This window comes from Rhamphochromis longiceps, linkage group LG5, assembly GCF_057381845.1.
Source record: "Rhamphochromis longiceps isolate RC_006_pf linkage group LG5, R_longiceps_female_GT1.1, whole genome shotgun sequence".
NCBI lineage: Eukaryota > Metazoa > Chordata > Actinopteri > Cichliformes > Cichlidae > Rhamphochromis > Rhamphochromis longiceps.
In genome coordinates, this window is record NC_140561.1 from 33,020,097 (window position 1) to 33,041,274 (window position 21,178).

At 40.8% G+C, this 21,178-nt stretch overlaps 1 protein-coding gene across 8 annotated transcripts in view; it reads left to right on the plus strand.

Moving 5' to 3' along the window:
* Positions 1 to 21,178, plus strand: part of eif4g3a (eukaryotic translation initiation factor 4 gamma, 3a) — a 72,712-nt gene that overhangs the window by 34,939 nt on the left and 16,595 nt on the right. For 6 of the 8 annotated variants that reach the window (XM_085407270.1, XM_085407264.1, XM_085407267.1 and 3 more), the window contains 14 exons: positions 98 to 209; positions 394 to 554; positions 3,047 to 3,172; positions 4,457 to 4,649; positions 5,211 to 5,978; positions 6,783 to 6,871; positions 9,057 to 9,345; positions 9,579 to 9,703; positions 11,804 to 11,923; positions 14,878 to 15,033; positions 15,216 to 15,413; positions 15,742 to 15,888; positions 15,997 to 16,233; positions 19,560 to 19,664. In XM_085407270.1, coding sequence (XP_085263396.1) covers positions 98 to 209; positions 394 to 554; positions 3,047 to 3,172; positions 4,457 to 4,649; positions 5,211 to 5,978; positions 6,783 to 6,871; positions 9,057 to 9,345; positions 9,579 to 9,703; positions 11,804 to 11,923; positions 14,878 to 15,033; positions 15,216 to 15,413; positions 15,742 to 15,888; positions 15,997 to 16,233; positions 19,560 to 19,664 — 2,826 coding nt within the window. The remainder of the gene's footprint in view (positions 1 to 97; positions 210 to 393; positions 555 to 3,046; positions 3,173 to 4,456; positions 4,650 to 5,210; positions 5,979 to 6,782; positions 6,872 to 9,056; positions 9,346 to 9,578; positions 9,704 to 11,803; positions 11,924 to 14,877; positions 15,034 to 15,215; positions 15,414 to 15,741; positions 15,889 to 15,996; positions 16,234 to 19,559; positions 19,665 to 21,178) is intronic. The other 2 variants (XM_085407265.1, XM_085407268.1) reach the window with 2 other exon arrangements.

Below are 21,178 nucleotides of genomic sequence, written 5' to 3' on the forward strand. Positions count from 1 at the left end.
AAATAAAAACGAAAAAGGACCCAAAAAATAAAAGACTAAACCGGTCAGTACATGTCTTGTTTTCATTGGTTGTCTCTCTCTTTTGTCCTCTATACAGTACCGCCCCAGTACACCCTACGTGGGACCTCCTCAACAGTATTCTGTACAGCCCCCAGGGTCTGGCACCTTCTATCCTGGACCAGGTCCAGGGGAGTACCCAGCCCCATATCGTGAGTCACTAATGCAACACATACACATGCAGTGGTAGTCCTGTACCCATAAAATCTCAGTTAATGACAGAGTAGCACAAACACTCACTAACTCTCTTGTGTGCCTACAGTGCTGTGACTGTAAGGTTTAACTAAGATGTCCTTTCTTCTGTTCTTGTTTGTCTTTTCTTGCAAATTCATTCAGATCCCCTCAGGTACCACCCACCTGTCTCACCCTCTGTCCCTGCTCCCGTTCCCACAGCTGGTCCACCCTACTTCCCAGGACAGTCTGTTTACCCCCCGTCACCCCCTATCATAGTGCCTACACCACAGCAACCTCCACCAACCAAGCGTGAGAAGAAAACAGTGAGTATCCTATTAATTCTGTAATTTTTTTAAAGGGAAAAGTTGACACAATACTTATTTCTTTTTCTTTTTTTTGGGACAAATTTCACCTCTAAGTCAGTTCACACAACATAAAAATAAGAATTTCAACGATTTCACAGTGAAAATTATTCCAACCAAGGCTAAAATTGTTTTTCTTTTTTTTTATTCACCTGCATGATTTTCGTTCAAAGCCTTTGAAGAAGATACATTGTCTATCACAAATAAAGAGATGACAGACTACTTCAATAATCTGGCATAATTCAGTGGGCATCCTTTACTTAAATATTAAAGATATTTTGTATAACTTTTACAAAACCTTTGTTAGTAATGACACCTATAACTTTTAAGTAAACTGGAATCAGCATCCTGTTGCGCACTTTTGTATAGGTGGGCGTTGGCCAAAACACTCTGGTGACAAGGCTGTAGTTTGACTAAACACTGTTTCCTTTAGGTATGCTTACAGTGGCATTTATTTGTCTCTTTGTCAGCTGGATATGCTTCATTTTTTGTCTCTGGGGCTGGAAACTGGTCATTTGTTGACGTTGGCTGGCCCCTAGCTATGACATTAGCTCGCGTTGTATCCTGTAAAGTAGCGGAAGGGAGGCACCCCGAGGATAGAGTGCTGTGAAATCGTATATGCCCCCTTTCTGATTTCTTAGTTTTTTGCACATGTCACACTTAAAGGTTTCAGATCATCAAGCAAGTTTTAATATTAGACAAAGATAACTAGACTAAATACTTCCTCTTCATAGAATAGAATCAAATAGCCTTTTAATGTCATTTTACATGTACAGTGAAATTGTGGGGACTCACACAAACTGTGCAGGAAATACAAATAGTAAGACAACAGGAACAAATAAAAACAAGAGGAATATACACAAAACAAGAGGAAGCCACACAAAAGAAGTCACACATTAAAGGGACTTTTTAATTTGTGCCTTTTCATGCTGGAGAGTTGCTGTTTTTAAATGATAATTTCATTCATTAAGGGGAAAAACTGTCCAAACCTACCTAGCCCTACATGAAAAACTAATGGTAGATTTGCATACCTTTTTTCCTCTTAATCAATTAAATCATCATTTGCAAAAGATTAAGGAATCTGAAAGAGGCTGGATACTTTCTCGTGGCACTGTAAATACCATATCACTTGGATTTTCAGGTTGACTCCATACTGGTCCTAAGCCTGGGTATTTTTTTTATTTTTTATTAAGGAAACACTTCTATCCCTAAGCAAGTAGTTGTGTCCTTTTGGTCTACTGTTCCTACTTAATTGTGTTTTAATTTAAGGTAATTAAGGTAATTCATTCATTCCTATATGTAAAGAAGGTGTGTTTTCTCTTCATGGTGGAAAGTTGGAAAGGAACTCCTCACTGTTTCTTAGGCTACGTTCACACTGCAGGCGAAAGCGCATCAAATCTGACTTTTTTGACCCTATGCGACCCATATCTGATCATGGTATGACAGTGTGAACGGCACAAATCCGATATTTTCAAATCCGATCTGGGTCACTTTCATATGCGGTACTGAATCGGATACACATCTGATGTTTCAGAAAGCGACTGCTGTGTGAACGGTCAAGTCGCATTAAATCCGTCTTTTACGTCACTGACACAAGACAGATGCCAATTATCAGTGCTGGAGAAGCGCCCAATAAGACATCGCAAGCGCTTCCTGGCCGTCCCGTGTAGATGTCAGTGAAACTGTTGGGAAGACAACGTTGGAGAAACGTGACCATTTTATTTGTACTGTATAATCTGCAGATTCTGACAGTAATCTGCAACTATCCTTTGAAGCACCGCTCCTCTCTAAAACAGCAATAAGGATAATTATTAGGCCATATGTAAATAACAAAATAACTTTATAACTTAAAGCAAATTGGGAAACGTAAAGTCCGAAACAAGTCTTTATATTAAGGCCATCAGTCAAACAATACTGTTTGGTCTGGGTCTAAACAGAGCGCCTTGTGTGACATCTTCTTTTGCGCATGCGGGCCGCTTTGAGGGTTCACACTAGAGCGCGTTTGCTGTCACATTTTATTCGTAGTGTGAACAAGCAGACAAAAAATTGGATTTGATCAAAAAATTGGAATTGAGCATTAAGACCTGCAGTGTGAACGTAGCCTTAGTTTCCCTCGTCTCTCGTGTGTTTGTGTAGAAGTTCAGTTCACCCAACTTTTGATGGTTGACTTGTCCAGCGAGAATTATGTTGAAAAGTACCAGATATTACCGATATAACAATTTTTCTAGCGTGTACAACATACGTGTATTTGTTGAATTAAAAGCTGGTCATTATATCATCATTTACAGCCAATTTGAGTGTGAGATTCCCTCCAAGTCTGATTCCTTCCTTTCTTAGCTGATAAAATACATCATCTACTGCTGATGCAGGATTGCTGTAAGACTTGAGCGCTTTAGTAAGGTCTGATTTTTTTTTTTTTTTCTTCTTCTTCTTTTGTGCCATTGTCCTCCCAGATCCGTATCCGTGACCCCAATCAGGGTGGCAAGGATATCACAGAGGAGATCATGGCAGGGGGTTCAGGGAGCAGGAATTCAACGCCTCCTGTCGGCCCCCCCTCCTCTACACCAACCCCACCACAGGTATGGCTTACTCTGGAATACCCTCACTCACCTCTCACCTGCAGTAGTTACGTAGAAGTATTTAGAGAGGTGGAAGGTTTCATATTCCTTGGTTGCAGTGTGAGCTCTCTGCTCTAATCTCCTCTCTGCCACTGTGTGTGTCAGACAGGATCAGTTTATTCAGCCATCTTGCCCTATCATAAGAAATTAAAGAGGGCTTTCAGCCTAGAATGTTACATGCCTGTTGTATTTTAATCAGGGCCAATATTTAAAAGTAAATCTTTGCACATTCATTATGTTCATTCCCTTGGTTTCTTAGCCTGTTTCTGGGAGCATAAAAGCTCAAAAGCTCACATAAAGATAATAACCAAGTTAGATTATTATTAAATGCCACATACAGTATGTGTAGATATGGAGGTCGTTCATAACTTGTAAATATCACTCTGCATGTGATAGTCTCATAGCAATAAGTAAGTTTGTTGTAATCTTGTTTAACAGCTCTTGTTAATCTTACACCTGCTTTTCTTCCTTTCACTGTTTCTGTTCATTCACTACCTTTTACAGTAGATTGCATATGTAATTTCTTTATACTCCTACTCCTTCCTCAGAATCCACTCAGGTTGCAGATTCTACTAACTCTGTTCAATCTATTCTTGCACAAACAAACAAAATAAAAAATTGAATTTGTTTGGCATCGTGCTTAGATAAATATGGAAATGTGTTGGTACTCATTCCTGATCTTTACATCGCCGACTACTCATACTGCTGCTTTATAAAAAACAAAAAGTAGCCCTTGTTTTATATGGAAAATCTAGTGTTCTAATGCTATTGACACATTTTAATAAATGATAAAAAAGAAAAGCCCAAATGAGACAGATTCCCTGGATTCTGAATTCTGAGAGGGATGTTAGGACTTCTTCCTCCCTGTGTCCTTCTGTGGATGTTAACAGTGTCTTTCCTCTTTTTCTCTGTCTTTTTGTGCCCCCTCCCAATTTCATTTTTAATGCATCTACCCCCTTTTCGCTGTGCTTTAATTCCGCATCGTCCTGATCTTCTCCTCTCCTCCTGCCCTTCCTCTCGCATCCCTCATTCTCCGTCTTTCTGTTTCTCCTGTCTTGTCTTTCATCTCTCCTCTTATTCTACCTCGTTGGACTCCTTATTTTTGCTTAATTCTGCATTTGGGCTTGTTTATTTGTTTGTGTGCGTGCTTGCCTGCATCTTTGTGCCTCTCTTTCTGGTTTTCTGTGTTGCTAGTTTTTATGGCCGCACCCTCATTATCCTCACATTTTCTACCTCAAATCGCAGCAGCCGAGCAGCAGCCAGACTCCGGAGCAGCAGCAGCAGCAGTCGCAGCCTCAGCCTCCTCCGCAACAGCAAACCCATCCTGGAAGCTACACGTTGGAGTCACCACAACCACCACAGTCCCAACAGTCTCAACAGCCCCAGCAGCCACAGCAGCCGTTGACAGCTGTGGCTTCAGACACCAAACCAGGGCCAGGTCTGCCCCGAACGCTTCTTTTGTCCTTAAATGTCATCTAAAACTCCCCAACACATAGGGGCCCAATCCTATTACATTACATAATACATACATGCATATGTAACTATAGGTATGTACATATGGTAAAAACATGCCATTAGGTGCTCAAAAAATACTAAAGTAATGTAATTGATGAATCAATGATTTTACTGTTTCATCCATAACAGCAACCAGTGTTTCCCTCTAGCTGTATTTCTTTTGGTGATTTTCAGATATTTTAAAGATCACTTTGACATTGCACATTGAGTGCTTTCACTTTCATTTCACATTCAAATGAGTATTGAATCAACAGTGCCTCCTGCTCTTCCTGTAAATACCTGTAAGATTTGACAAGCTTTCACGGGAATTTCTCTGTTAACAATATTTTGTGCAAATGGTTGAACTTTGGTTGCTCTGGTTTGTTTTTTAATTTATTTATTTGGTAATGTTTTAACACAAAGGCGTGTTAATACATGATTCTGATTGGAAAAACCTTGAGCTTTGCTAACTGCATTCTGAAATCATTTTCCTTCCTCCTCTTAGATGACTTGCCAAAATTGGAGCCAGTTGCCCAGAAGTCTTCCTCACCTGGGGTTGTGCAGCCTGACGCTCCCTTGGAGAGACTGGAGGCCAACACTCCTGCATCTGAGCCCTCTCCTGCTCCCGAGCCCGAGCTTCCCTTCACTGCTTCTCTGGCACGCCCCGTCACTCTCCCAGTTGCAGTCGCCAACACTAGTGAACGTCCCTCAGCCAGGGAGTCCACTACTTCAGCATCTTCTCACAGCGCCTCCTCCTCTGCTGGGGAGAGCAAGCCCTCTTCGGCACCACCTCAGATGCCCAACACAGACAAGCCTCTTTTAGATGCCCCACGAACTTTAGCTGCCTCTCCATCGCTGGCTCCCAAGGCTTTGAACGGCCTTGCAGACTCTGGGACTGAGCTGGACACTCAAGCTCATGAGCCTTCTCTCCAGCCCCAGGCATCTGCTCCTGCTTACGGAGAGCTCTCCTCCTCTCAAACGTTGCCCTCTGATGTGAGGCCAGAGGTGCCCATTGCTGCTACGCTCTCCCCTATGGCACCTGTGGCTGTGGTGCCAGTCACCCTGACCTCAAGCCCCGTCCCAACTCTGCCAGTTATGCTCCCTCCTGGCCTTCCGCCTCTAGTGCAGGCCACAGCGGAGGCTGATGAGCTGAGCAAGTCCTTAGACACTAAAGACCTCATCTCTAGAGGAGGGGCAGAGGCACACGTTGGTGTTACTGACAGCAAAACAGAGTCCCAGCAACAAGCACTCACCAGGAAGAGTCCTATTACGGGTACTGAGTTCGTTTAAGTTCTTGATTGCATGTGGCATTTTAAAAGCGTGCTATAAACTAAGTGGCAGTGACAAGCCAATGAGTGGCTGTTTTATGAGTCCATTACTATTTTATGATGTTATACATAAATAGCTGAATTAAGTGGTCCTGTTGGGCACATCCATAAGGCACGTTTTTGCAGATAATCTCTTTTCAAACACTGTGCTAAAATAGCTGATCCTCAGTAGTCCACAATCAAACAAAACATAACACAGGAAAAGGAAAGGAAGTCAAGTCATGGAAATTAGAGGAAATATTTTTTACACTTTCTTGTTTCTACTTGTTTGGTAGCGAACACGGGCTTTTTATGAAATCTTCATTCATTTTGAGTGGCTGAATAAACTGAGGGTCATGTCTCGGCATTGCACCCACTGAATGTCGACTTTTTATTTTCATTTCTCTCTATGAATTTTGTTTGTTTTAACTGGATCTGGATGCAGACCTTTAGCTGAAATAAGCAAATTTAACCCGTCTCCCTTTAACTCAGTTTTCTTCTGGTTGTCAAAATATTCAAACTGAAGGTTAGAGCCATATTAAGGACAACTCCTCTCATTGAAATCATAGAGACAGTAGTAAAAACTGTCTGAAATGGAGCATTGATTGATAGTTTGATAAAACATAATGGGTTTGTAACTTGAGTAAAAAGATGCTTTTCTTGCCATCATTCTTACTAAATCAAATTTACCTTTTAAATCCCTCATGACTTGCTTGTTTACTGACTGGCTGCAAGTGATCTTAAGTTCCTGCGTTTCTGTTTCCCTGTAGTTAATCAGACTGCTTCTGCAATACCAAAGACCTGGAGAAAACCAAATGAAGGGACCTCTACTGGAGATGCACCTCAAAATGTGGATGAGGTAAGAAGTTGGCCTCTTAACTCATAATTCAGGATGAAGAGAGGAAAGAAAACCTAGGTATTGAGCTTGACATCAAATTGTAGATTCTTTTTTATTAGCCTCTGGAGAGAAGTGGCTTATAGTCTGTGGACGAATAAACAATCGATAATTTTTTGAGATACTGTGATATATTTTTTTTTCTCCGAAATAGTTTTTATTTTGTCTTAATTCATTTAGGAGTAGTCCTGCAAAGTGTTACAGGAATGTGAGAGGGAGAGAGGAGGAAAGGCACAATTTGGGCAAAAGTTCAAGTGGAAAATGTTTCCACATGTGTGGTTAGGGAAGCAGACATAAATGACTTTGGGGTGTTGTTATCGTCAGCAAGGAGTTATCCATCATCTCCACTGCTCAGCCAGTCCACTGCATGTAAAACCATCTCCGTTCCACTCTCGTTTCCTTTCTTTTATGGTTTTGCACAGGCTTGTTGCTGTGGCGGAGTTCTAACACCGCCAAATACTGGCCAACAAATAAAGGGCTTTAAATGGCTTATTTTTAGTCTATGCTGAACAGGTTTTGAGCCGTTTTATGCAAAAAAACAAAAAGTCACACAGAGAGGTTTTAAACATAAAACCTTAGGAGTGTAGATAATAAATAAGCCTAAAAAAGTTCATTATGTGTTTCTGTTCTCAGCTCATCTCAGTGCTGGAAGCCAGAAGTTTATATGTAAAAATAGAAGGTTTAGTAACAGATACATTAGTATCGTATACACAAAGCACACTAGGAGACAAACAAATTTCCCACATGTGGGACTAATAAAGATTATCTTATCTTAAACACAAAGAGTAAAAGAGGGGGAAAAAAAGAGGAAACCCTTTACACTGACTAAAAATTTAGTGGTGTTTCAGAGTGGTGTTTCCCTGCCATGTATAAGTGGTGTTTCAGAAAATATCTCCACACCTTTGGCATTGTTTGATTTGAATTTTTTTTTAGGTCTCTGATGAAGGTTATACCCTGTGTGTAGCTGTCTTGTACCATGTCCTAGCATTGTTGTTTTCCCTTCCCCTGCCACCTGCTGGGCTGTGCTCACACTGCACTAAGCTGTCTGAGTACGCTTCAGTTTGTTTCTACATCTAAACTTTTGTCTGGCACCCTTGCTCCTTTTCTTTCATGGCCAAGGTTTTTTAAGAGCACGGTGAGGTTGATTTTAGGCAATTTTTAGAATTGGTGACACACCTTGTTCTAGATTTGTAAACTTTGATGAAGGTAGCTGTTAAAGCATATGAGTCCCATTCTCATGAATAGCAGTCACACTGCATGCATACCTTGGCCAAGTTCAGCTGAACCGCTTAATGTTGTTTGGGTTCTGCATGCAGCAATCACACTAATGAAATGAGATATATTGTCTGGGTGAAATGTGCTGTTATTCCCTAAGACTGCATAACTAGCCAAAAGAAAGGTGAAGAATACAGCGGGTTGTTTACTAAACAAGCTTTTCCCATACATCAGCCAAAAGTAAAAAGGTTACATCCTTATATAATAACCGATGGGAATTTATATTATAATACAAGTATTATAGTTGAGTTGATGGTAGACTGTATTTGTATTTTAATTGTTCTGCTGTATTACTCAGAGGAAGTTCGGTGTTTCCTGTTGTGCTGTTTATGTGCATAGATGGCGTTTGAGTCTCCACGATGAGGACTGCTAAAAGCACTGGGCTATTCAAATTCTAGTTAAATGACTGTGGGGACAGAGTAAAGGGAAATAAATGATACCAGCAGGATGTCTTTGAACTCTGTCACCATTTGTTTCAGTCTGTTAAAAGCAGCATGTTGTGCTTCAGTTTTTACATTTTCTTTTTTTATGAACTATCATTTTAGTGTGTAATATGTAAGGGACTTCCAGATGTTTATTTTACAGTAAATATGTATTTTTTGGGGGGGTGGGGGCAGTTAAAACCTGTAAAATAATTTCTGAGAGAGCTGCAGAACAGCGGCTTCTCTCAACAGATTTAATATACTGGTCTATCCTGAAAATAAACAAGTAGACCTTAATTTAATCAGTGAATACCCATTTCAAAGCTAAGCTTTCATGTACAAGTGTGCCCTGCAAGTACGTTATAATTACACCTTAAAAATATATGTTTAAATGTAACCCTAACCCTAATTTGAACACGCTTGGACCTTAATGGAATCTTGCCTCCTCATAGGATGAGTCTAAGCCAGTAGATCAGCCTGCTGGAGACCAGGCTGTGCAGTCAGCTCCTCTGAGCAGCAGCCCAGCACCCCTACCATCAGCCTTCACCTCTACCCCTGCTCCTGCTTCTGGTAGCAGTCCAGAAGCTGATGGAAAGCCCACTGCTCCAGAGGAAAATGGTGAAGCAGAGTTGGAGCCAATCAGGAACGGAGCAGGCCACACCTCGGAGACGGAGAGCAGCGACAGCGGAGCCACCCCTGGAGACAAGGAGAACTCCACCGGAGCTCCTCCAGACATGGAAGGTGAGAAGGACCTCAGTCTGTGTGAACAGTGTTTTCAAATGACCCAAGGCAAAACTGAAATCCAGGGAGCAAAGGATGGAGTTCTGCATTTACAAATAAAAATATTTGTCTTTATATTTCTATATTTAGAGCTGCCTCTAAATGAAAAGCTCAGCACTTCTGCCTGTTTCTCATATCTGTTTATCCTTTTTTTCCCCCTTTACTTTCCTCTTCAATCCTGCTTGGCTGTCCAGACCTGACTGAACCCAGTGGGAAACGTCAGTATAACAGAGAGTTTCTGTTGGGCTTCCAGTTCATGCCTGCCTGCATACAGAAGCCTGAAGGGCTCCCACCGATCAGCGATGTGGTGCTGGACAAGGTAAGCTACAGATAGCCCAGCAGTCTTGCAGAATTCATAAAGCTTTAAACAGCCTGACATCTGTGTAGATAAATAGATTGCTGAAAATGTTGTCAGGTTTTTATTTTTTATTTTTGCAGATATGTGGCCTTGACAGGCCCATCTCTGTTATCTTGGGCTAAACCCCTCCTTTATTTTTTCCATTATTGTTATTTATTCCCAGAGCCAGACTTCTTGTTACCAGACTTCAGCTGACATTTAGCTAAAATCCCATATCTATCACCACTCTCTTATCACTTAAATCATTTAGTGACAAAAAATGGTAGGTTTTGGGCATCTTTGTCTGAGGAGGGGATATTGATGTGTGCGTTATAAAGGTGCTCAGCGAGTCTTCAGGCCTCAGAACAGTAAGAAGCAAACAAAACAAAAGCATTGTCTCGTTTTAGTTGGAGGACTTTGATGGTGCAATTATTAGTATTGTCACTTCACAGTAAGAAGGCTCTTGGTTTGACCCTCCTTGTTGGTTGGGGCATTGCTGTGTGACATTTGTGCCTGCATGAAGTCCCTGTGTTGGTTTTTCTTCCCACACAGTCCAGAAATATACTTGGTCGATTGGTGTTTCTAAACTCGCATTAAGTGCGTATGTTAGCATGTGGTTGTCTGTGTTAACGCTGTGATGGACAGGTAACTTATCCAGGTCATATCCCCCTGCTTGGACGAGGAGCTAAGAAAATGAGTGGATGGTCTTCTCTCCTCCTAAAGCAGGCTGTAGTGTGGTAGCTGGAGGCCCATGGTGGTCCTGAGGTGTATTAAATTTAGCTCTCGCTTTGGCAGTGCTTGAAGCAAGAGCTGTCCCTTTCGCTATCGATGGACTTTCGGGTGATCTGCAACTCACATAAACCGTACGAAGGAAATAAATGCAATATGATGTGGTTCTGCTCCCTTCAAAGTCACCAAAGGACTGCAGCAAAAATCCAAAAGACTGGAGTTTAAATAGCTTACACCAGTGAATGACGAGTCTTGATGGTCTCCAGCAGCATGTATTTGAAAATAAGCACAGTTGCACTCACGGCAGGGGCTGGAAGAGGTGTGCTGCTGACCCCTGATCTGAAGGTATTAACAAATGTTCTCCATGATGTAGACTAATTCCAAACAGTCCACTCTATCTCATTGATCTGAAAAATACTTGTGGTTTCAGCTTCTCAAACGTGAAGTTCAAAGCGTTGTGCATTTATTGTCATTTGGGTTTTAGACTGTTGGTCGAGGAAAAAAGAACAGACTTAAAACACAGAAATCACAGCAGGCTCTGGGCATTATTCATAATGCCATTTTTTTTAAAAGATTAAAAAATAATGGTGCTGAAAACAATCATTAATTGTAGCATTAGTTTCAAATCAACCTTTTTTTGTGAAATGGATGAAAAGGATTTTTTCAACCACATGTCAACAGGCGACAATAGACGTTGTTTTAGTTTGTTGCTCCGATCCACACATATGTATGGGTGGAGCATATGGCCTGCAGAAATGCTGTTTTGATTAAAATCACATTGCTATTATGTCACACTTGGCAGTGTCAAGAGCACATGCCCCTCCCCCATCTCTCAAAAAAGAACAACCAGGCCGGCGAACAGTTGATTGGTACAATCCCAAAGTCTCATTTTCTCTGTGGGAGAAAGTGAAATCTCACTGGAAAAGAGTCAAGAGGAAGTCAAGGACAGCTGAAAGACAAAGAGCTGGATTTGTTCTTCTCTCCTCCCCCACAACTATCTCGCTCTCTCCTGCGTTCCTTTCTTCTGTCCTCCCCTTCCACATCTGGTTCTGACTTTTCTTACTGTACGGCCCGCAGAACAAGCCGAGCATAATTTATTACCGGTGCTAGAAGAACATATAAACAATAGACTGATAATGTAGTATGACTGTCATTTATTGGAGGCCACCTTTAAAAGTGACTACCGGGTTAGAAATTCATCCTTCCACACACAAACACACTCACACACGCTTATTAGGCTCATCTTGCCCTGTTGCCAATATTACCAGATTACCAGGGTATCACTGCTCCCCCTGCTGTTAGGGTTACCTTGTGTGTTTATGTATGTCTTTGTGTATGTTATGTTTCATGCAGATGAACCAAAACAAGCTGCCGTCTCGAGCGGTGGATTCCAGGGTGATTTCCAGAGGACCCGATTTCACACCTGCTTTCGCAGATTTTGGGAGACAGATGTCTGGAGGACGAAGCTCTGCGGTGAGTCACACATGTACTTGCACAAGCTGCCACAGTCATTCATAAAATCTTACTCACACTGCTTCTACTCCAGTGTACAGTGTAACACAGTTAGTTGTACACTTGTCAAGACTGAATTAAGCTAATCAAGTGTGCCCCTATTAATAATCCATAGGGTTAATACAGTGTTTCTTACAGGTTTGGGTTGCACCCACGTTTGTCTGCATTCTGTGTTAACGTTCACTGCACCATGAGAGATTTGCTTAAGGGCAGGGTTTTGTATCCACAATGGAAATCTTAAAACGGAAACCCTATAGCTACAAGATCAATATACAGTGGGGCAAAAAAGTATTTAGTCAGCCACCGATTGTGCAAGTTCCCCCACTTAAAATGATGACAGAGGTCAGTAATTTGCACCAGAGGTACACTTCAACTGTGAGAGACAGAATGTGAAAAAAAAATCCATGAATTCACATGGTAGGATTTGTAAAGAATTTATTCGTAAATCAGGGTGGAAAATAAGTATTTGGTCACCTCAAACATGGAAAATCTCTGGCTCTCACAGACCTGTAACGTCTTCTGTAAGACGCTTTTCTGTCCCCCACTCGTTACCTGTATGAATGGCACCTGTTTGAACTCATCATCTGTATAAAAGACACCTGTCCACAGCCTCAAACAGTCAGACTCCAAACTCCGCCATGGCCAAGACCAAAGAGCTTTCGAAGGACACCAGGAAAAGTATTGTAGACCTGCACCAGACTGGGAAGAGTGAATCTACAATAGGCAAGCAGCTTGGTGTGAAAAACCAACTGTGGGAGCAATCATCAGAAAATGGAAGACATACAAGACCACTGATAATCTCCCTCGATCTGGGGCTCCACGCAAGATCTCATCCCGTGGGGTCAAAATGATCATGAGAACGGTGAGCAAAGATCCCAGAACCACACGGGGGGACCTGGTGAATGACCTGCAGAGAGCTGGGACCAAAGTAACAAAGGTCACCATCAGTAACACACTACAACGGCAGGGAATTACATCCCGCAGTGCCAGACGTGTTCCGCTGCTGAAGCCAGTGCATGTCCAGGCCCGTCTGAAGTTTGCCAGAGAGCACATGGATGATACAGCAGAGGATTGGGAGAATGTCATGTGGTCAGATGAAACCAAAGTAGAACTTTTTGGTATAAACTCAACTCGTCGTGTTTGGAGGAAGAAGAATACTGAGTTGCTTCCCAAGAACACCATACCTACTGTGAAGCATGGGGGTGGAAACATCATGCTATGGGGCTGTTTTTCTGCCAAGGGGACAGGACGACTGATCCGTGTTAAGGACAGAATGAATGGGGCCATGTATCGTGAGATTTTGAGCCAAAACCTCCTTCCATCAGTGAGAACTTTGAAGATGAAACGAGGCTGGGTCTTCCAACATGACAATGATCCAAAACACACCGCCCGGGCAACAAAGGAGTGGCTCCGTAAGAAGCATTTGAAAGTCCTGGAGTGGCCTAGCCAGTCTCCAGACCTCAACCCCATAGAAAATCTGTGGCGGGAGTTGAAAGTCCGTGTTGCTCGGCGACAGCCCCAAAACATCACTGCTCTCGAGAAGATCTGCATGGAGGAATGGGCCAAAATACCAGCTACTGTGTGTGCAAACCTGGTAAAGACCTATAGTAAACGTTTGACCTCTGTTATTGCCAACAAAGGTTATGTTACAAAGTACTGACTTGTATTTTTGTTATTGACCAAATACTTATTTTCCACCCTGATTTACGAATAAATTCTTTACAAATCCTACCATGTGGATTCATGGATTTTTTTTTTCACATTCTGTCTCTCACAGTTGAAGTGTACCTCTGGTGCAAATTACTGACCTCTGTCATCATTTTAGGTGGGGGAACTTGCACAATCGGTGGCTGACTAAATACTTTTTTGCCCCACTGTATGAGACTCGATAAGAAAGGTTAACATCTTCAAGTAAACTATGGATGTTGAGCATGTGGCTAAAATGTAACCTAACTGAGTGGTTTGTCAGTTAACTGGATGTTGAGAAGTTAAAAGAATACAATATTTTAGAATCTATATAATATATTTGACAATGTTTTTTATTTTCTTAGTTGCAAATATTTTATTTCTCCATTACTTTGTGATAAATTAATAATTCTTAAATTATAGTAATTAAATTTAGTAATTATAGTACGGTGTTAAATCAGTGTTATTTATTGATTTATTGATATATCTATTTATTGATTAGTACAATGGTAATATCTCTTAAACGAAGTGTAATAGACTGTAATTTGATTTAGCACGTTAATACATGACAATGGCAGAATATAAGCTTAACATGCCTACGCACAAGTATATATGCAAACAAAACCTCAGCCGCTACTGTGGGGATTCAGTGCAGTATGCATTATAATCAGATGCCTCTCCCATGAGTCTCCCATTCCTCGATACATTCCAACTTCACTATCTTGAGATATAATTGGCAGGAACCAGCTCTCCACCTGCTGTGGGTCCTCTATTAACTGTCACTAGTTGTGTTTGAGTCCATCCGATTGCAGGATAAGATCCTCTCTGGAAAAGCAGCTGAGGATCGCCACAATAGCAACCTGGCCAAGAAGCTAGCCAGCACGGAAAACACGATTCAGGAAGTGGTAGGGCTAGCTGGTCAGGTGCATTTGAACTTTCAAAATAACAATGGGAGGAACTTCCACTGGCAAGTCAGTCACAATCAAATGAATGAAAAAATGCAAAAGAGAGTCACGGAAAATACTTGGGTGGTTTGTAGCCACCGACACACTGCAGTCTATTTAAACAGAGCTGGAATAATTTATACTTCAATGAGTGCCTCCTGGTAGTCGTGTTGTTTGTGTCCTATTGTTTTTCCTATTTCCTATTATTTTTATTATTTTTTATGTAATTAAGTCATGTCATTAGCAATGTTAACTCTCTCTTGATTTCTTTCATTATATTCACAGATAATGAGCATTGGGCAACGACGGCCTCCACCCAGGAAGATCATCATGAACGTGGTGGTGAATGATGATGTTCAGCTAAAAAAAGCAGAGAATGCCTGGAAGCCTGGCCTGAAGAGAGAGGGCCTCGCAGAGGATCCAGAGATTCAGAAAACACAGGCAGGGCCAAATATACCATACACAGACAGCAAAACACACAAAATAACATAAAAGAATACAGCAAAAATTAGCCGCCTAAATAATTAAACCTACCACTAAATGAACTCACTCAATATACAGTGTCTGATTGATAAGCTGAGTTATTAAGTTCTATTTATGATTGCGTGATGGCTTCCCTACAGGAGCTCTTCAGGAAAGTACGGAGCATCTTGAACAAGCTGACGCCTCAGAAGTTCAACCAGTTGATGAAGCAGGTAACAGACCTGACCATCGACACAGAGGAGAGACTCAAAGGCGTCATCGACCTGGTCTTCGAGAAGGCCATCGATGAGCCCAGCTTCTCCGTGGCTTATGGAAACATGTGCCGCTGCCTCGCCACGGTAAGCCAATCACTGTCTCGATTAAGACGCAGAGCTGTGGTTGTGTTATGCTTTAAATTATACCGTAGGTATATTCATTCTAAGTTACTATTATACTATGCTATTATATTGTTAGTATTGTAAATATTGCATATAAATAAAAATGGGTTTAAAATGACTTTTTACATCTAAAAGGGTGTGCTTTGGTGTGCTTTTGTATAAATTTTTTTTCTTTAGTATAACATGAAAACTACTTCAGTTGTTTTGGTCTGACTTGAGTCTTAAAAGATTCTTAGGGATGTTGTCTTTTCTCTAATTTCTCTTTACTACAAACTTTGTTCGCGTACAGCTCAGAGTGCAGATGACAGACAAACCCAACACCACAGTGAACTTTCGCAAGCTGCTGCTAAATCGCTGCCAGAAGGAGTTTGAGAAAGACAAGGTGGACGATGTGGTGTTTGAGAGGAAACAGAAAGAGCTGGACTCTGCTGCATCGGTATGTCATCTGTGACTTCAGAAGTATTACTTTGGATTTTATTTGGACTATATTCCATTCCTGGCAAGATAAGATTTTTAAACTTTGATGTTTCCTTGTTTTCTTTAGGTGACTGAGCGTGAGCGGCTTCAGGAGGAGCTTGAGGAAGCAAAGGACAAGGCCCGGCGGCGTTCAATCGGCAACATCAAGTTCATCGGCGAGCTTTTCAAGCTCAAGATGTTGACAGAGGCCATTATGCATGACTGTGTGGTCAAGCTGCTCAAGAACCACGATGAGGAGTCCTTGGAGTGCCTGTGCAGGCTACTCACCACCATTGGCAAGGACCTTGACTTTGAAAAGGCAAAGGTGAGCTGGCGGAGAAGGTTCTTTTATTAGGTTGTTAATATATAGTTTTAGTTAATAGTTTAACTATTATGTTTAATAGTGAAGTTTAAGTGTCTTCAGTGTTTGGGGAAGTATTTAGTTACCTGCTGAAACTTCAAATGAAAAGCTAAGACTTGAAACAGGAGGAACTGCACTCAAATATTGATAAACAATTAGCATAAAACACCTCAGAATCTGCAAATTGACAATGTCTGACCTTGTCTGTGTAAGTTTTGCAGAGAAATTTACATCCAAGGTGTAAAATTGTGGTTTATGGTCATATAGACTACACCAGGGGTAGGGAACGTTAGTCCTCGAGAGCCAGTGTCCTGCAGGTTTTAGTCAAGACATGTTGAGGAGCTAATTTAGCCATTTAAATCAGTTGTGTTGGATCAAGGACACATCTAAAACCTGCAGGACACCATCTCTCGAGGCCTGGAGCTCCCTACCCCTGGACTAGACCGTTTTTGGTTTGGGGTTTTTTGTTTTTTTTTTGGGGGGGGGGGGGGTGTTCCTGGAGACAAGCATTGAACCCAAGGCATTTTATTTTGGTCTTATACAAGTTTATTCATAGTTAGCTTAGAGATGCTGGTATGCACATTTAACTTATAGATGTAATCAGTTAGCTGTCTCCTGTTTTCCAGTATTTATGCCAAGATCAGATAAGCCTCTGCTGATAATTGGTACAGAATTTATGCTGCGTGTTGTATCAGAGTCAGGGCAAGAAAGAGAATCGGTGAAGGTAGATGTGATTGACACTTACAGTAATGTTACATTTACACTGATTCGTACATACTGGCACAAACCTGAAGGCTGTTGGTGTAATGTGCTACACGCACAGTGTTATTCATTACATATTCAGAGGTGATTTGACATTGCAGCGAGACCTTGAACAAACCTTTTATCTGAGGCTGTGTTAAAAACTTAAAGCCAGACTCGGAAATGAAAGTGAACGAGTTCAGACAATATTTGGATGGATAGAGTCAAAGGTGAATCAATTTATATTTATGACACAGGCATGGCACTTTGACATCATTATGCCTGTGCTAATATCCACCAAGGTAAGTGTTGGCTGTGCAGCAGTTAAGTGAATCTGATGAGGTGAGATGAGGTGATTCTGGTTTACAGCAGCACAAAAAAAGAAAAAAGAAGTTCTGTTGGGATTTGATCCTTCAACGGTTTGGCTACATTCAGTTCCAGAGGCAACAGAGAAGCTCTTTATATAGGTTATGAGGAAACGGGGATATCCCCACAGTGTCTCTGCAGTCGATGCTCTGCTTTGTTCTGTCTGACTGGCTCTCCTGTAGATATCAGTGACTCTCAGCTGGTCACAGAAAGAGTCCTTAGATGCTTGGAGAGACATAACTGACCTAAAGGCCATACTGCTCTCTGCTGCACTGTGATGTGTGGTTTGATCCTTGTCATGTACCAGTCACCCTACAAAAGACAAGTCCTCTGACCAGCAGGGAAAACATCTAGACTGTAGTCAACCAAGGAAAATCTCAACAGACTGACATCATACCTACTCTTTAACCAAAAAGATTGATCACTGCAGGGGAGGGGATTGTGTGTTTTTATGAGTCACAAATAGACAAATAAACCTGGTGTTTGCAGTGTATTAAATCATTTAAACCTCGCTATGTTAAACTGAAATTACAACAACAGATGCTGGAGCTGGTGAAGCTGTGGCTGGATGCCTGTGCCATTGCAAAACTATTATTAGGTTAAGCGTATTTGAAATATGCCTGTTCTGATATGTTCACAAAGCCTGAAGAGGTAATCAAGGAAGCTGGTGGAACATTCGAGCACAGACAGCTTGTGTTTCAGCTTAATGAAAGATTTTAAAATTAGAAGATTTTGCTTAACAAAACTGAAGCCCAAACAACGAGTCTTAAACTTCCGCCTGATTCCATCAAAATAGAATGATTGCATGATTATTTTTTGGTTTTGCCATTTTGTCCATTTCTTTGAATTAACAAAAAGTTCCTGTTTTGTAATTACAGAACAGTCTCTGCAATGACTTACCGGAAGTTTTTCTCTAATTTTCCATATTTCCATATTTAAGCATAAAGACTTTCATTTACTACTGCAGCAGCATTTCTTTATCACAAAGAAAACCTGAGATGTACTGTCAAAATCACACTTGTTTTTCTTATGTTGCGATATGTCAAGGATTAAATGTGTAATTAAACTTTACACTAACAGAAAGGGGAGTTTCACTGGTCTGGCACACATAAGCTCAAGCTGGGCTGTATGTGGCCCACAATGTAAAACGAGTTTAACATCCCTAATTTAAAACATCAACATCTGTAAAGTTGTTATATAGGGGGGAAAGTCTTTATAGAGGCCTCAACCAATTTATGCTAGGTTGTTAACATGTTTTTAGTACTATGAAGTTGGGTATTTTAACATGGGTTGTCAGCAGTGAACAACACAGAGGAATTTTTGTTTTTGGCACTTTAGCCTTGGCTTCATGTTTCAGCTCCAGAAGTTGCTGCTTGGTTTTATTTGACATGGTTTCAGTTGATTTGTAGCAAAAGTTCAGTAAATGTGAACATTGGCTTAGTTAGACAAACCTAATGATGACAACAGAGGCCACAGTTGTGATATTTGGGTCTTTGTTTGTCTTTTTTTAACATGTAGTGTTTTCCTCCTGCTGTCAATAACCAGCCCCACAGTGCCACTTCAGCCTACTGGTTGAGCAGTGAGCATATGCCATAAAGCTTAAATGCAGCAGCCCGGGTTTGAGTCCAACCTGTCGCCCTTTGCTGCTCCTTCGCTCTTCCTCCCCTCTTTCCTATCAGCTCTGCACTACTGGGCTATTACTGTAGATAGAAGCAGAAATTCCCCAAAAAGTTACCAAAGAGCTAACCAATTGGCACAAAGACTGCACCCTTACAAAAATCTTATGAACTCAGCGTAACCACTTAAATCTGCTTTGTTTGCTTCTGGAATATGTTGAGAGCCATAAAATCCTAAAGAATTTGATCATAAATCAGCCATTGTTCCCTTTTTAGATGAGTTTTATCTTGTTTAATCTCATTATTTCCAGAACATTTCTGTTCAATGGCGAGCTATTACGTCGAATTGAGTCCATTCATCTTGGGTTATTAGAGTTTTTGTTCTGCTGCGTCCCAAAATGTTCCCATTTAATGTTGGTTGGTCAGGCAGGTCCCGCTCCACGTAATAAACTGAACAATCAGTCAGTAGAATGAAATAATGTGAGTCACTCAGACCTGCTGTCCATTAAAGAAATTGAAAATTTAACCTTCGTATCTCAAATGAACCTTGTCTGTCTCTTTCATCAGCCCCGGATGGATCAATATTTCAATCAGATGGAGAAAATCGTCAAGGAGAGGAAGACTTCATCTCGGATACGGTTCATGCTACAGGACGTTATAGACCTGAGATTGGTGAGTGTGTGCATTTCTGATAATTGTTTTCAGTGGAGAACCCAGCCCATGTTTAGATGAACTAATAATGCATTTCCCCCCACGGAGGTTTATTTCATTGATTTTTCCTGCATGTTTCTCTGAAACATGCGGGATATCAGTGTTTTGATCTAGTATTGCTCAAATGATATCTACTCCACCATTGAATCTTTACACCTTCTGGTAAAATACACAGTAAACAGTAACAAACCTCAAACAAACATGAACCTGGAGTATTTAAATACCTGACCTTGTTTAAGCTTGTATGTGCTGATCACGTTTTAGCTGTATACTTCTGTTTTTACGAATGAACTGATGAAAACTTTAGAAAAATCCGGTCAGGATATTTTACTCACATGTTGCACACAGCGGAAAATAGTCAGCTTCAAATATGTTCCCACTACAGGTGTGCAAGCAGTCTGGATAGAGAGTCTAAGATGCAGTGCACATGTCACATGTTCAGTGGCAATAAATGCATCAGATTACACGAGCTATTCACACATTTGCACAATCAAATATCATATAGAGTTTGGAACTGTCAGATTCAAATCCAGCTAATGTCCATTCTGTCTGCATTTGCATTTGATAAAGTATTATTTCAATTTAAAATCTCAGTCTTAAAATACAGTGGTCAGTTAGCTCAGAATAAATGTATTGTTGGCTAACAGCAAAATCAAGATGGGGAAATTTTACTACAAAATTCTTTAACAAAATACCTCAAATATATCGAAAAAGCTAACAAGTTTCATCTCTAACCCTGAGGAGTTGATGTGCTTTTGTTTTTCCTTCAGTCTTGTTATTAAGTTTGTTTTAAATTTAATTCTGAATATGGCAAAATAAAAGTTGTAATAAGTCTTAAATCTAGGTTGTCTTAAGCTGTGGGAAATCTAGAAGAGAAGCTTTAGTAAAAAGCTGCTGGTGTTTGTTGTCTTCTAAATAAGCATTGATGTTTATTCACTGCAGTGCACAAAAACATTAGACGCTACAATAAATACTACTGTGTATATTCCATTCAATTTTGTAGATATAGCACCACTTACTATGCCACTATGCCCAGTTATTATTTTATCACTGTTTGCAATAACCTCTGAAGAAATTTATGTCTGATGTGAGTGTCAGTTACCAAATCAGTTAACAGGAAGTGGGGTATAAACCATTCCCAGTGATACTGACTTGCTAACAAGGTGCAACACAGTTTTTAAAAAACATATCCTTAACACTTGTACAGAAGCTGCGTGCATCGACTGCTTTATTTATTTTATAAACTGATTAGATTGAGATGTTTAATTACATAGACGTCAAAAACCTATAAACATGTCTAGTTTAGAAATTGGAAGTTGTTGATTGGAAAACATCTTCATAGTAAAAATAAGAAGAGGTTCACAAGTAATAAATCCACCTGTAAAGCTTGGGGATGCGGTTTATTTTTCCCCTTGTTATTTGCTGCTGTCTCTGGACCGAACCAGCATCTCAGTGACGGGTGCTTTTATGGGTTT